Source organism: Ammospiza nelsoni, chromosome 1, assembly GCF_027579445.1.
Source record: "Ammospiza nelsoni isolate bAmmNel1 chromosome 1, bAmmNel1.pri, whole genome shotgun sequence".
Classification (NCBI taxonomy): domain Eukaryota; kingdom Metazoa; phylum Chordata; class Aves; order Passeriformes; family Passerellidae; genus Ammospiza; species Ammospiza nelsoni.
This window is the reverse complement of record NC_080633.1, coordinates 7,120,175-7,134,690: the sequence shown is the minus strand read 5'-3', so window position 1 is coordinate 7,134,690 and position 14,516 is coordinate 7,120,175. Positions and strand designations below refer to the sequence as shown.

The window sequence follows — 14,516 nt, the reverse complement described above, 5'->3', positions numbered from 1 at the left end:
CAGTGAAAACTTATTTCTGAGAACTGAGGGTACAGAATCAATGGTCTGCTTCTTTGGGATTTGTTAAATCCCAAAAATTAGCAACTCAACAATCATTCTCCTCTTCACTTTTTAGATGCTGACCTGGTTGTATAGGCAATCAAAGACAAAAGCTTTCTCAGTGCTGGGTTCTGGTTCCCATATCCTCAGGTGTTTGTTTTAAAACCAAGTGCAATAATTTTTTTTTTTTTTTTGATCACTGTAATTCTCTCCCAATGGTTGTGTAGGTGTGTGGGATAAAATCCTGGAGCCCGTTGCTTCTGTTAGGAAAGAATCTGAAATGCTCCAGCTGTTCCCCGGCTACCTGAAGGGTGAAGACCTCTTTGGTTTGACAGTCTCTGCAGTGGCCAGGATTGCAGAATCGGTGAGTTCACCACCCCAGTTCTTGCTGGATCATCCCACTTGCTGGATAGACACATGAGAAGGGGACCAGAAAAGCAAACATTTTGCTACACATGTAATTATTTGTATTTTTTTCTTTCTTCTCTCTGTTTTTTTTTGCAGCTGCCAGGGGTTGAGGCCTGTGAGAACTACACTTTCCGCTACGGCCGAAACCCCTTAATGGAACTTCCTCTTGCCATCAACCCCACGGGCTGTGCCCGTGCCGAGCCTAAAATGAGTACCCATGTCAAGAGGTTTGTGTTAAGGTATTTTGTTTTAATTTCACATAGTACAGCCCAGGGTTTATAGGCTGCTTTAGGGTTATTTGTGCTTTCGTCTGCTGCTTACAAACCCTGTCGTCCTTGGCTGTGAATGTGCATGCCCCAGTCAGAGGAACTGCTTTGTGTCTCCGCTAGCTGGCTTTAAGTGTCTGTATGTCTGAGAGGATTTTTATTGGGTTTCCTGGCTGTTTTCAGAGAAATCTTCAGTTTTTCTTGTATTCTTTCCTGTTACATGCCCAATCCCTACAGGCCTCACACCTTGAATAGCACCAGCACATCAAAGTCCTTTCAGAGCACAGTCACGGGGGAGCTGAACGCGCCTTACAGCAAACAGTTCGTCCATTCCAAGTCCTCCCAGTACCGCAAGATGAAAACCGAGTGGAAATCCAACGTGTACCTGGCTCGCTCTCGCATCCAGGTCAGTTCCCACCTCAGGAAATGGGTATTACGAAAATTACATATGCCTTTATTAGTATCTGTTTTACAGCTAAATTTTGTAGATGTCATACATATTTGTCCAAATCCAGATGAAAATTTAAACTAAACCGATGGCAAAATTCCTTCCATTCTCGTTCCAAAATTGGTGGTTTTTACGTGGCACATCAATTGCACAGATTTACCTTAAGTAAGATTTGTTTCTAATTACTGTAAATATCTTAAAAATTCCTTTGTTATTGTCATCTAGAAAAAGGATTATTTTAAAGTTCTGGGGTGGTTTGTTTTTTGGGGTTTCTTAGACTATTTCTCAAAACTATAGTAAAACTTAATAAAAATAGAAATACACAGTGGAAGCATGAGCTGCTCAGGCCAAGCTGCTGAAGTGGAACAAGATCAGCAGGAAGAGCTCAGTACTTGTTTTCCTTCATAGGAGTATAGAATCCATTGCTTTTTGTCATGCTGCTGGTTTGCTCCACAGTCTGTTTTAGAAAAGCTTTGTCACTAATCCAGCCGTGTGTGGGCACAGTTGTTTATTTCAGGCTGGACTTCACCATGCCTGGGTTCCTCACAGCAGCCATTTTTATTTCTCAGTGAATTTATAACCTTTACACAGTCAGTGTCAGAGGGTAAGAGCAGCTTTCTCACCAAGGCAGCAGCTGAGTTTTTTGGGATCTGTGTGAGGCTGAATTCTGCATTGGGCTGTTACTGCATCAGTTATTTATCAGTGCTGCTTCTCTCTCTCCCTTCCACTGCTGGTTTGGGGCACGGTGAGGAACACTGTGAGTGTAAAGTTATTAACTCTCAGTGTACTCTCTGTAGGGCCTGGGCTTATATGCTGCTCGAGACATTGAAAAGCACACAATGGTCATTGAATATATCGGGACAATTATCCGGAATGAGGTGGCCAACAGGAAGGAGAAGCTCTATGAGTCTCAGGTAAGGCTGTTTGTTCATTCCCTCTCTCCCTTCCCCATTCAGACATTCATAGGACAAATCAAATGCTGTTCTACCTGATGAATTCAGGTCCCCTGATTTTTTTTCTGCTGTGCCATAAATGCAAATAGGCTTAAAATAAAACCAGAGGAGTCTGCAGTAGTTATTATCAGAGTATTTCAATGTTTAATAAATCTCACGGCACCCTGGCCAGGTAGGGAGAACACATCCTCTGTTCCAGAGGACACAGTTCTGCCAGACATGTCAGGACCTCAGTTTCTAATGAGAACTTCTTAAATTTAAAGCCACTTCCTTTGTGTAACTTTGTAACAGTTAGTGCCTGTGTGGGAGGCAGTCATACACCCTGGATGAAAGGCAGTAGGATGCTCTTGGGGAAAACTGAATTGTCCAGAGGTTTGTGTTTATGACCCATCATCCCTCACAAACCCATGGGGACACAGGCAGTACGTGACAGTGCTTTTCCTCGTGAGCCAGTGGGCAGTGCCTGATCTGCAATGCAGAATGGAGCTGGCCCTTGTTGTTGGTTCATCACTGGCAATGCAGTAAAACCTGACCAGAGTCCTTGTGCCCCTTGTGTCTTGCAGAACCGTGGCGTGTACATGTTCCGCATTGACAACGACCACGTCATCGACGCCACCCTGACGGGAGGCCCTGCAAGGTGGGTGGCCTGGAGGGATCCCTGACCCCCTCCTGGGGCCCTGGAGGGATCCCTGACCTCCTCCTGGGGCCCTGGAGGGATCCCTGACCTCCTCCTGGGGCCCTGGAGGGATCCCTGACCTCCTCCTGGGGCATCCCCCATGTTGGCCGGGGCTCTTGGAGGCTCTGAGTTTGTGGGGTTTATTCTCTGAGCTGGTACATTCAGTTTTCAAACTGTCCCACTGTCTCTTCCATCAGCTTTGCTCATCTTTCAGTTACGTTTCATGGCAGCTGTGAAAAAAGGAATTTTTTTTGATCCTTGATTTTTTTGACATTTTCTAGGTAAAGAAACAAGTACAGAGTAATGTAATTGTATGTGGGAAGGCGGTGAGCCCGTGGAGCTAAGGCCATCCTGAGGTTTGGTTCAGATTTGCCTCAAGGGCTGGGTTTTCCTAAGAGGTTTCACCTGTCCCACTCTTCCTTCGCAGGTACATCAACCATTCGTGTGCGCCCAACTGCGTGGCTGAGGTGGTCACTTTTGAGAGAGGACACAAAATTATCATCAGCTCCAGCAGAAGAATCCAGAAGGGGGAGGAGGTAGGGCAGGTTCTGACTTTACAGCCCTCTTGTTTCATGCATCCATTCTGTGATTCCCGGCCAGTGGCACAGTTTGTTTGCTCTGGGGGGAGGTGACATTTCCCTTTCCTGTAAAACTCTGCCTGTCCCTCACAGTGCAGCCTCTGCTGGGTTTTGCTGTTTAAGCTGTTGTGGCCAATCCCAGCTCTTCCATAACCACTCCTGTGCCTTTCCTTCCAGCTTTGCTATGACTATAAGTTTGATTTTGAAGATGACCAGCACAAGATTCCATGTCACTGTGGAGCTGTAAACTGCCGAAAGTGGATGAACTAGAATGCATTCCTTGCTGTCTTTGAGGGTTGCTTGTCCCTAGGAAGAAGTGATTCACATTTTGATTTTGTCGACGGAAAATTGTTGCCTTTTTGAAGGGGGAAAAAAATATATCACTTCTGGAAATACAGATTTCTACACAAGTATTTAAAAAGAAAAAAAAAAAAAGAAAAAAAAAAGGAAAAATAACCCACCAACCAACAAGCACCAGAAGCAAGCCGGCAAAATCTGAAGCTGACTTTCCAGACACGTGGAGGTGAAACTGAGTTAACAGAATGGTCCAGCACTTTTGTTTTTGAGCTCACTAAGGAGAAACTGTTTAACTTGGGCAAAGAACCGCTGGCTGACCTGCAGGAGGGCAGGTGGCCACTATGAATGTAAGACTGAAATCACCAGCGAAAGGGAGAAGTCCAAAGTGCTGGCCACAGCCTTATTTGATAAAGGGGCAGGCCCTCTAATTAAAGAAAAAAATTTAAATAAAAGTAGACACCACTGAACAAGGAATGTACTGAAACGACTTCCTTAGGGATAGAGCTAAGGGAAAAAATAACTTGCACTAAAATACATTTAAATACTTGATTCCATGAGTCAGTTTATTGTAGTTTTTGATTTCTGTAAAATAAGAGAACCTTTTTGTATTTATTATTGAATAAGTGAATGAAGCTATTTTTAAAAAGAAAGTTAGAAGAAAGCCAAGCTGCTGCTGTTACCTGCAGAACTAACAAAACTCTGTTACTTTGTATAAAAGTGTAAATATTTTAAGAAAAAAAAAATACAGTATAAAAATAGTTATTGACCAAATGCTACCAGACTCTGCAGCAGTTCGGGTGCTTATTCTCAAACGTTGATAGGGATGTTACAATATGATCTCATGTACTCACGGACATGCGATTCCCAGTTCGGAATAACCAAAATCTCAATTTAAAGAGAGGGGGTTTTGTATGTTTAAAGCAGTCTCAACTGTGGTCTTACGAGAATTTTTTTAAAGTAAACCTTAAGCCTGGTAAAGGCAGTGTATATTACAACTCTGACTTTTGTAGATGTTTGGGTAATTTAGATTAATTTTATTTGTATTATATTGTTGCATCCCTATTTCTTAAGTCAGGTTTTTTTGTGCTTACAATTTGTGATAACTGTGAATAACTGCTAAAACCACCCAAAATAGAGGCTGGACATGGTTTTTTTTCTTCAGCAAAAGTAGTCAAGGATTAGGTGACTGTTCAGCCTACAGATTAAATCATGTAAACAGCATAGAATGACTTGGAGCTTCAGTCTCATGCGATAGCCTTGTTAAAAGGAAAACAAGGAAAAAAAATTAGGTGTAATGTGCTTGCAGCTGCAGGACTCTGGCAATAGGATTTTGGAAAATGTAATTTAAAGATGTGTTTGTATGGATTGTTTTTGTTTACATTTCTTTAAAAAATAAACACTGTTTTGTGTTTGCTTGTAGAAATTTAATCAGCATTTTGAACCAGGTTAGCTTTTTATTTTGTACTTAAAATTCTGGTACTGACACTTCACAGGCTAAATATTAAAAAAAATGAAGTTTTTTTTTTTTTGTGTGCACAATTAAAGTGGACTGTAAACTGTTGGTATATTCAGTAATACAGTTCTGAACTTGTAATGTATATGGCATGATGTATTTTTATCTTACAGAATAAATCAATTGTATATATTTTTCTCTTGATAAATAGCTGTATTAAATTGTTTCTTGAATATTTTTCTTCTCTTGTACAATATTCCAACATCCTACCAGTATTTGTCCTACAGTTTTTTCTGTTCTGTATAATAGTATCTAATGTTGGCAAAAAAATACAAAAAACAACACAAAAAAAAGAATTTTTTGAAGTATACAGAGTGTTATGGGTTTTGGAATTTGTGGAAACAGATTTAGAAGATCAGCATTTACGAATAAAAATATTTTACATCTATAAAGTGCATCCTCCTGTTGTCATTTGAGGTGTCTGGTTTCTGCTTCTTCCAGGATCTGTTTCTGCTTCCACCACAGAGAAGTATTTTGCCTTCCCCCTTTGCCTGTGCGTCCTAAATTGCACAGTGAGCACAGGCTCCTCTCAGCCCGTGAGTGGACACTGAACGCCCTTCACAGTCCCCTCATGCTGCAGGAGGGGGAGTGAGCAAAGGCCAGAGTGGGGTTAAAGCTCTGAGCTGGCACTGTGACAGTGCTGGACACCAGAGACATTCCCAGCAGCTCTCAGCATGAGTCCAGACTAAAAGAGGCTCCAGACTTACCCTGGAGCAGTGGGAAGCAGCCAGGCCAGAGCTGATCCCTGGTGTTGCTGACATGGTGCACTTTGGCTGCTGCAGGATCTGTCTGTCCATGGCCACCCCCACTCCAGGAGCCAGGAGAAGAAGTCCTTGACACAGGGACTTAAAATTCAGCCCCAGACAGAGTTTCCTTCTCTACAAATAATAAATTCTCAGTGTGACAGCAGCAAGCTGGAGGCCGTGACAGTGGGATGAGGCTTTTCCTTCTGTGCTTCCTATTCATCAGAGCCTCACTCACACACAGGGCAGAACTCTGAATTCCTGCTTACACCAGGCAGCCCAGCTGGGAACAGAACCCTGGCCCAGGGCTGGGTTTTCCCAGCAGAGATGGCCTGGCTGTGTGGCAGCACCCCAGGTGTGTCTGTGGCCAGGAATGCCCTGCAGGAACAAGTGACACCATCCCAAACGCCATCACCTCCCTCTGCTCCTGGAAACGGCGCCGCTCCCGGTGACAGCACCTCCAGCTCTCCCCACTGGGAGCAAAAGGTCCAAAATTCTCTGTGGCAACTGACTCAGACTGTAAATAAAGCAAGTTGCTGCCCTCCCTGTTTGAGGATTTGTTCGGGTTTCCTGATTTTTTAACTTATTTTTAAAAAGACAACACAACAGAAGACAAGGCCAAGCAAGGTTTCTGCACAATGTGGCTGCCACCACCACTGTCACAGGGAATTGTCCCCCTGCACCCAGCTGGGAGGGGCTGTGCCAGCAGTCTGGGTGAACCACACAGGCATAAAGGAAGCTGCAGCCCATCCTTTCACCCCAGCAAAGACTGGGATGTCCCACACAGCAACCACCCAGGCTGCCACTGCTGCCAGTGAAAGGGCCACCTGAGCTGACACCATGATCAAGCCCTGCCTGACTGCAGGAGTCACCTGGAACTGATGGAAGGCTCCAGGTGCTCCTGAGCAAGGCCCAGCACAGGCTCAGCTGACAAAGGGGGCTGGGGTTGGTTTTTAGAGGCTTTCCTTGGTAGGAAGGAGCTTGGCTCGTGTCTTATTTAATTACTCTCATTGTAATGCTGTATCTTGAATAACTTCAGCCAGCTGGTTCTGATTTTTAAACCCTGGTACCTGGTTCTCCAAGTGTGCCAGGAGCTCACTCCCTCCAGGACTAGTGGGGAGGCAAAGCAGCTGCCCTGTGGCCAGGCCACTCTTACCTGCTCCTTTGCATCCTCTGCTCTTCTCCCAGGTGCTGGCCCTGGCAGGGGCCTGAAGGACCAAACAGAGTCAGGCACAAGCAAATCTCCTCTCTGCAGAAAGATGTGGAGCTGTAATTATTCTAGCATTATCATTATTTTCTTCACACTGCCCAAAAGGTCAATAAGTGGATGCTGGAGTATCTCTGCAGTTTCTGCTGCACAAGTGGAAGGGCAAGGCTGTCCTGGAACTTCTAAAATCCAAACTGCACGTTTCCAGGGAAGGCTGTGGCTGTGGAGTGGGAAATGAGGCCAACAACAGTGCTAAGAAAAAATGCACTGGGTAAGAGCAGCTTTTCTCTTCTGCAGGAGCTCCCACACACTGAAGAAGCTGAGGCAGGAAGTCAAAGAAATAGTAAAATAAATTAAAAGAGAAGTGGAGGAAAAAACCACAGAAATTATCTGTCAAGCCTTCCAAGATGCAAGGAAGGGAGAAAGGGAGTGAAAAAAGACCCAAATTGTCTGAACTTTAATTTCCATCAGTGTCTAAGTTGGTGCTTTCTGGTCTAACAGCTACAAAGAGTAAGGCCATACAAATTAATAAAAAAAAGATACTTTATTTTAAATGCAGCTACTGTCACGAGTCATCAAAATAGACTTTGCAATAGTTACTTTGTTTTAAATATGAGGTGACGAATGACAGCAAAGAACTTAAACTACATGAAATGTCCTAAAATTAAAAGAACTAAATTTAAATATTTCAAATGACAATTATCAGAAGATGGAAAGGAATAAAAACATTTTCCAGAAAAAGTAAAATAATTTTGGCCAGTAATCCCATACTAGAAATGTAAATTATTGAGATACTGCACATGAAATAGTCAAGGAGGACTCCTTTCTGTCATTGTCGTTGAGAAGATCCACAAAGTTTAAATCTCACCATTTAAATTACATTGCTCTAATGATTTCTCTTACTTAAAACCAGTCCAATAATCCAGGCCCATCCAAGGAGCTGATGATGCATTTCACTCCTTGGAGCAGTGGGGCTGCTGCTCTCAGTGTGTGACCAGGGACCAGTGACACCCAGGCCTTCAGGCTCAGCTCCTCGGGCAGGGCATTTCCAGCAGCTCCTTCCACGGCTGTGCCAAGGGCTCTGCACAAACCCCTCCAGGATGACTTCAGATGGTGGCTGAAGGGGAAGCAGGCTCAGCTGAACTCTCCTCAGCCACCTGCTGGCTGTGTCAGCTCTCAAAGTGCCACTGCTGAGGAAGGGACCCGTCGCAGATGGCCACGGTGACGTAGCCCTTGTGGCTCAGGGGATCCGCCACCTTCAGGCACTGCCCCACCGAGACCTGGTACAGCCGCTTGTTTTTCTAGAGCAGACAAAGACAGATGGGATTTATTTACTGAAACTTCTGTTCTCCATTGTCAAACTGGGGCTGGAAGTGATGCCCAAGGGAAGGGGTGCTCCTTCTGACAGATGAGCCTTTCAGCAGCCTCCCTGCTACAGCAGACCCACAGCAGCAGTGCAGTACAGCACACCCCGGAGCCACATCCAGACTTGGAAACAAAGGCTCTCACGTCCTCACAGGCCCCCAGCTGGGATTTGTTTATAGCACAGACTTTTAATGAGGTGGAGGGATGATCAAACCCATTCCCCAGCCCAGCAAAGAGGGTCTGTGGTGGGCACAGACAGGTCACAGAATCCTACAATGGTTTGGGTTGAGAGGGACCTTAAGGATCATTTAGGTCAAACTCTCCTGCCATGGGCAGGGACACCTTCCACTAAACCAGGTCGCTCCAAGCCCATACAACTTAGCCATGAATATTCTAGGGATGGGGCATCCACAGCTTCTCTGAGCAACCTGTTCCAGCATCACACCACCCTCACAGCAAAGAATTTCTTCCTAATACGTAATCTAAACTTGCCCTCTGTCAGTTTAAAGCCATTCCCCTTTGTCTTATCACTCCATGCTCTAGCAAAAAGTCCCTCTCCAGCTCTCCTGTAGCCTCCTCAGGCACTGCAAGGATGCTTTAGGGTCTCCCTGGAGCCCTCTCTTCTCCAGGCTGAACAGAGGTCCCTGTTTAGTATCTGACCATGCGTTAGCAGTGCCCCTACCCTCAGGAGCTGCCACATGTCATGCCAGGCCTCGTGCTTGGTGAGTGCCCACAGCCAGAGCAAGGCCAAACCCCAGCCAAGAGTGACAAGGAAACAGATTCTGTCCTTTTATTACCTTTAGAGGATTGTGCCATCTCCTCTACTAACATCCTGTCTGGAAAGGGCTCTGTGCACAGCCCCAGCAGCTCCCATGGGCAGCACCTCCTGCTCTGCACAGAGGGAGCAGATCCACAGGAACAGCCCTGCCAGGCTCTGCCACTGCCTGTGGCCACAACCAGATGTCCAGGGAAGCAGGAGGAGATGGTAAGAAAACAAAACACTCCTCCAAAATACCCCCCCCAGTCCAAGCCTTGTACCACAAGTGGCAGTGCACAGTTAGTATTTCCCTGTATCAATGACTCACTCAGTGGAGTTCTCCTTGTTCCAAAAGGTTTGAGATCTAAAGGGCCCCAGCCAGCTCCCATATTCCTCAATGGAAAGGTGCCCACACCTTCCATTTGCCTTTCCATGCCCCTCTGCCCCTTCCTAATGAATCCCAGTGTTTGAGTCACTTTCTTTCCTTGTGGATCACTGATGAATGAGCACCAATGTGCCCCTGCTCAGACCCACCTCCCACAGCCACGGTGGCCATGGCCAGCTCAAAGCCCCCGTGTCACACATGAAGTGCAGATTCTCCAGCCCACAGCCATCACCAACAGCGATGTGCACTCAAAGCCAGTGGCATTCCCCCACTGCTGTGCATCCCTGCTGCTAACACCAGCTGCAGAACCTTCTAGAACCTCTGCTCAGCAGAACTGTTGGGCTCATTGTCCCTGGGGGCTGTGGCAGTGCTGGTGCCAGTGTCAGACACACACAGATCTGCCTCGCTATCTCCACACCACCCTGGGCTGCAGCAGGACTTGTGGGACTCCCCTTGGGAACCTGAGCTGCCAGCCAGCAGCATGGCAGGAACCTGAGGCAGGCTGTGCAGAGCTGTGCTGGGAGCACCACTGGCAGGGCTGGCAGGGCTCTCCTGTCGGGGTCTCTGCTGCTCACAGTGACCCCAAGATGTGTTAGAAAGTCTCTTTTCCCAGCCCAGGGTTGAAGGAGGAGTCAGGGCTCTTCATTTCTCGGTCTCAAGGTTGTTTATTGTATCTTAGCTATAAAATTCTTTCTCCTGCCCTGCAGAAGTCAGCTCAGCAAGACAGTCAGAGGCACTCTGCCTGCTCCTGGGGTGGTGTTACATCTTTATACTAAAAACTACCTGTACAATATTTACAATTACTTTCCAATACCTATCACCTATGTTAGACAGTGAGCTTCTACTCTAAACCAATCTAAAAGTGCCAACATCACAGCAGCAGATGGAGGCCAAGAAGAAGAAGGAGAATGGCAGGACACACCCAGATCCCTTCATCTTGCCCCTTGAACTTCCATTCTAAAAAACCCCAAAAATCTATTTTTTCACCTCGTGAAAAAATGCCATTCTACCTAATTTGTCGTGGTTGCAGATCTTCATCTAAGGTTGGTAACTTGCTCCACAGGTCATAATCAAAACCACAGGGGCATCTTGGGCTCTGTGCCAGGGTGTCTGAGACCCCTGGCAGGGCTCTTGGCTGCTCAGGACAACCAGAGGGATATCCTGGGTCCTGACACTCTCCCTCCCTTGGTTCAACCGTGTTGGTGCTGCAGACTCTCAGCAGGCTGAGGGCATGTGAGGGGCAGCCTCTGAGTGAATACCCAGGAGACAAACCCCATGTGTGAGCAGCTCTGGCTCAGTTCTGTGGATTGGCCACTCCAGGCTTTAACAGTTAAATTAATGACATCAATTGCAGGGCAGAAGCAACTGCTCTGCCCTGTGCTTCTTCAGGCACTAAGCAGGAATCCCCACATGGACTCCTCCTGCCTCCCAGGCCTGCAAACACAACACAACAAAGCTCTGGGGTGGATTTTGTTCTCTCTGGCATAGCCCAGATGAGCCACAGTGCTGTGGGTGGCTGTGACTGGCACAAGAAAGGCTCAGTGGAGCTGCAGAAACCTTTCTTTGATGCAAAGGGCCTGCAACTGTTATTAACACTGAAATGCAGCCTTCAAAGTGCAACTTCTGTACAGGCTGCCTGAACCATGGGCTGGGCCTGGTGCAGGGCAACTGCCCTGGTACATCTGAGGTTTGGTCACAATTAAATTCAGCCCTGATGTCCTGTTAGTGCTACTGTGTCTCTGTCATATTTTACAGAAAATCCCTTTGCCAGGATTTTCTCTTGAGAAGCCTCAGAAAAGAAATGTAAACAATAATTATCTGATTGCTTGGAATGTGGTTTAGAGGTTGCTTAATAACAGAGAAATCTTTGATTGATTCCATGAGAATTGTTTTTACTTAATGACCAATCATGGCCAGCTGTGTCAGACTCTGGTCAGTCACGAGATTTTATTATCATTCTTTGCTAGCCTTCTGTTTTGTCTTTTCTCTTTCTTTAGTATAGTTTTAGCATATAATTTTCATATAATATATGATATATAATATATAATATATAATATCATATAGTATAAAATAAATTATATACTATATAGTATAATAACATATAACCTATAACATATAAGTTATAGGTTATAGGTTATATGTTATAGGTTATAACATATAACCTATAACATAAAATCATAAAATAATAAATCAGCTTTCTGAGAACTTGGGAGTCAATTCTCATCTCTCACCTCGACCTGGGACCCACAACAACACCACAACAATTAATAACCACACTCCTGTGCCTGACTGAGTCACTGATCACAAGCAATGCACAGTGGCAGCCCCTGCACTCACCCCAAATGTCCACTGCTGGGAGCCACCCGAGCCGTGGCACTTCATCAGCCGAGGGGGATCGGACGAGCGAGTTTCAGACACATCCAAGCACAGCAGATTATTCAAAATCAGCTCATGATCCTCATTGTAAATCCACACCTGAAAGAGGAGATGGAAAGACATTGATTGCAATGTTTCAGGGCAGTTTCATTGAGTCTTTTGTGCACCCACAGAGGAGATGCTTCAACGTCTGGATGTCAGAGATGGGCCTTGCAGGGAGTGGTGAGAACTGAATGCAGCCCCTTCCCTGGGCCCACCTGCATGAAGCAGGAATGTGTAGGGGGATAGAACACAAGTAAATGAAGGTGGTATAGAAAGTAATCTTACCCCGCTAAAGAGTTTTAGCTGAGCCAATTATTAAGGATTAGGAGCAGGCCTGATGTGAACAGGCCACACCTGTAGCCAGTAAGAAGAGTGTTATAAAAGAGTGGATTGGTGGGAACTGCAGTCAGTTGGCTACTGCAAGGATGAGGAGGAGTCAGTGCCTGGAGGAGCTGCCTACAAGAAACATCAAGGAGGTACAAAGCTCTGGCAATATGGAACCCTTGCAATGTACTGATAATAGAACTTCTGCAATACAATGACAACAGGAATGCACTGGTTCGTATTTGCAGCTTCAACTGCAATTGGGCTCCTGAATTTACATGATAGAAGAGTTTCTCTGTGATCACACTGAAAGAACCAGCTGTCAGTTCCAACAAGCAGCAAGGACACATCCAAGCTGCCTCTTGTCTGTCCTCTCCCACATGCTGCTTGAACAGAGCAGGTACTTTTATTCTTGGTCCCAGAAATGTGTCAGGCACCTTCAGTTGCTGCCATTCATGCCCAAACCCTGCTGGCTCTCAGCAAGGCACATCTGGCACAGCTGGACATTCAGGGAAGCAGGAACAGCAGCCTGCTCCAACTGCAGGAGCTGCTGCTTCTCCCTCCCTTGGCCAAGATCACATCTGTGGAAGACCTGGAGCTCTCATAACCAACAGGAGAGTCTGAATCCCAAGCTGGAAAGCAAAGCAGTTAAGGAACTTGGGGGTGTGCACCTCAAAATATCAGAGGGGTAGAGAAAAGAGAAGTAAATGGAAAGTGTGGGCCTGCAGTGCAGGGAAGATCCTGGGAGCATCTGGCTCAGCACCCAGTGCCAGCTATTCCCAATGCACAGGGCAGCCCTGGCACTCACAGGGCAGCTGGACAGCACTTCCCAGCCTCTGGGGGTGCTGAGCAAAGCAAATCCCTTCCCCTGACATGGGAGCCTGTGAACAAGAGGAGCTAAGCCTCTCATACCTGTCCCTGAAGGACCTACAGACACACAAAGTTCCTGTGCTGTGCTCCTGTTCCAGCCCTGCTCCCATTTCTCAGCTCAGTGCTGCACTTGCCATGCTCACTATGTAATTTATTTTTCTTTCCATTAAGTCTGCATGAGTTTCACAGTCAGAATATGGCATATCAAACTCTAGGCAGAAAAGTCAGGCACATAAATTTTGCTTTGTCTCTTTTTTTGGCCTATGAGACTAAAAGCAGCCTTCTGGGAGGTGCTGGGATTTGGGACACAGCCTCAGTTGGACAGCACTCAGTTCATTATCACAGTGACTATTATAACACAAGGAAGGCCTCCTTGGAAGAAGAGCAGGGATCACATTAAAATGTGCCCCAACCTCAGGCATTTTGTGCCTTCTAAAATAGTTTTTGCTGTTTAAAGCCTGCCATGAAAAAGAAAGCATGGCAAGATTAAAGAGGGAGGAGAGAATGGAGAAATGGCAGGACTTGCCAGAGAGAATTACTGTGGAAAGAACAATGATGGAGCTGAGTCCAAACAAGAGATGAACTGGTAGGAATGGAGAGAGAAGATGCAGTGACACAGGGAACAGATCTTCAGTCAAAAGCTGTGGTTAAACCCAGTGTGAAACTTCTCCAGAAAGGCTTACACAAGACAGCCAAAATTAATTCCAAACTAATTATGTGTTTAGTGTAGAAAACAAAGGAGAGAGGAAAAATAGGCCCAAATTTGGTTCCAAATCCAGATTAGAGTATCACTATGAATTTGCAGATTATTAACAGATTCAAGCACCAGGAAAGCAAAGCCACCCCATGAGGTTTCTTTGTTACACAATTGCAAGCCTTAGTATACTCCAGAAATTATTAACTAATTTTCTGCTGAAGGCTGAAAGGATAATGTTCAGCTCTTACTGCCAAAGGCTGTCAGGAGCAACAGCCCCAAAGAGGAAAGAAACTGCTGGCAGGCAGCACAGTATCTAAAGTTTGCAGGCAGAAAGGTGCCCTCCCAGGATTTATGTCTCATTTCTGAGAGCTCTCTTCTTTTATCCTCCTATGTATTTTCTTAAAAAACAAAACAAAACAAAACAAAAAAAAAAAAAAAAAAACAAAAAAAAACAAAAAAAAAAAAAAACAAAACAAAAAAAAAACCAAAAAAAAAAACAAAGAAAAAAAACCACAACAAACCCCAAACACAACCATTTAAAAATGTAATCTATTTTTAAAAAAGAGGCAATA

General features: G+C 45.4%; 2 protein-coding genes across 4 annotated transcripts in view; one reads left to right on the top strand and one right to left on the bottom strand.

Moving 5' to 3' along the window:
- Nucleotides 1-5,570, top strand: part of KMT2C (lysine methyltransferase 2C) — a 187,666-nt gene extending 182,096 nt beyond the window's left edge. For both annotated transcript variants that reach the window (XM_059469749.1, XM_059469741.1), the window contains 7 exons: nt 267-403; nt 544-686; nt 951-1,119; nt 1,959-2,075; nt 2,678-2,751; nt 3,218-3,326; nt 3,546-5,570. In XM_059469749.1, the coding sequence (XP_059325732.1) occupies nt 267-403; nt 544-686; nt 951-1,119; nt 1,959-2,075; nt 2,678-2,751; nt 3,218-3,326; nt 3,546-3,638 (842 nt within the window). In that variant the 3' untranslated portion in view covers nt 3,639-5,570. The remainder of the gene's footprint in view (nt 1-266; nt 404-543; nt 687-950; nt 1,120-1,958; nt 2,076-2,677; nt 2,752-3,217; nt 3,327-3,545) is intronic.
- Nucleotides 5,571-7,653: 2,083 nt separating this feature from the next.
- Nucleotides 7,654-14,516, bottom strand: part of GALNT11 (polypeptide N-acetylgalactosaminyltransferase 11) — a 47,428-nt gene continuing 40,565 nt past the window's right edge. For both annotated transcript variants that reach the window (XM_059470305.1, XM_059470294.1), the window contains exons 11-12: nt 11,973-12,110; nt 7,654-8,429 (exon numbers count right to left, since the gene is read on the bottom strand). In XM_059470305.1, coding sequence (XP_059326288.1) covers nt 8,298-8,429; nt 11,973-12,110 — 270 coding nt within the window. In that variant the 3' untranslated portion in view covers nt 7,654-8,297. The remainder of the gene's footprint in view (nt 8,430-11,972; nt 12,111-14,516) is intronic.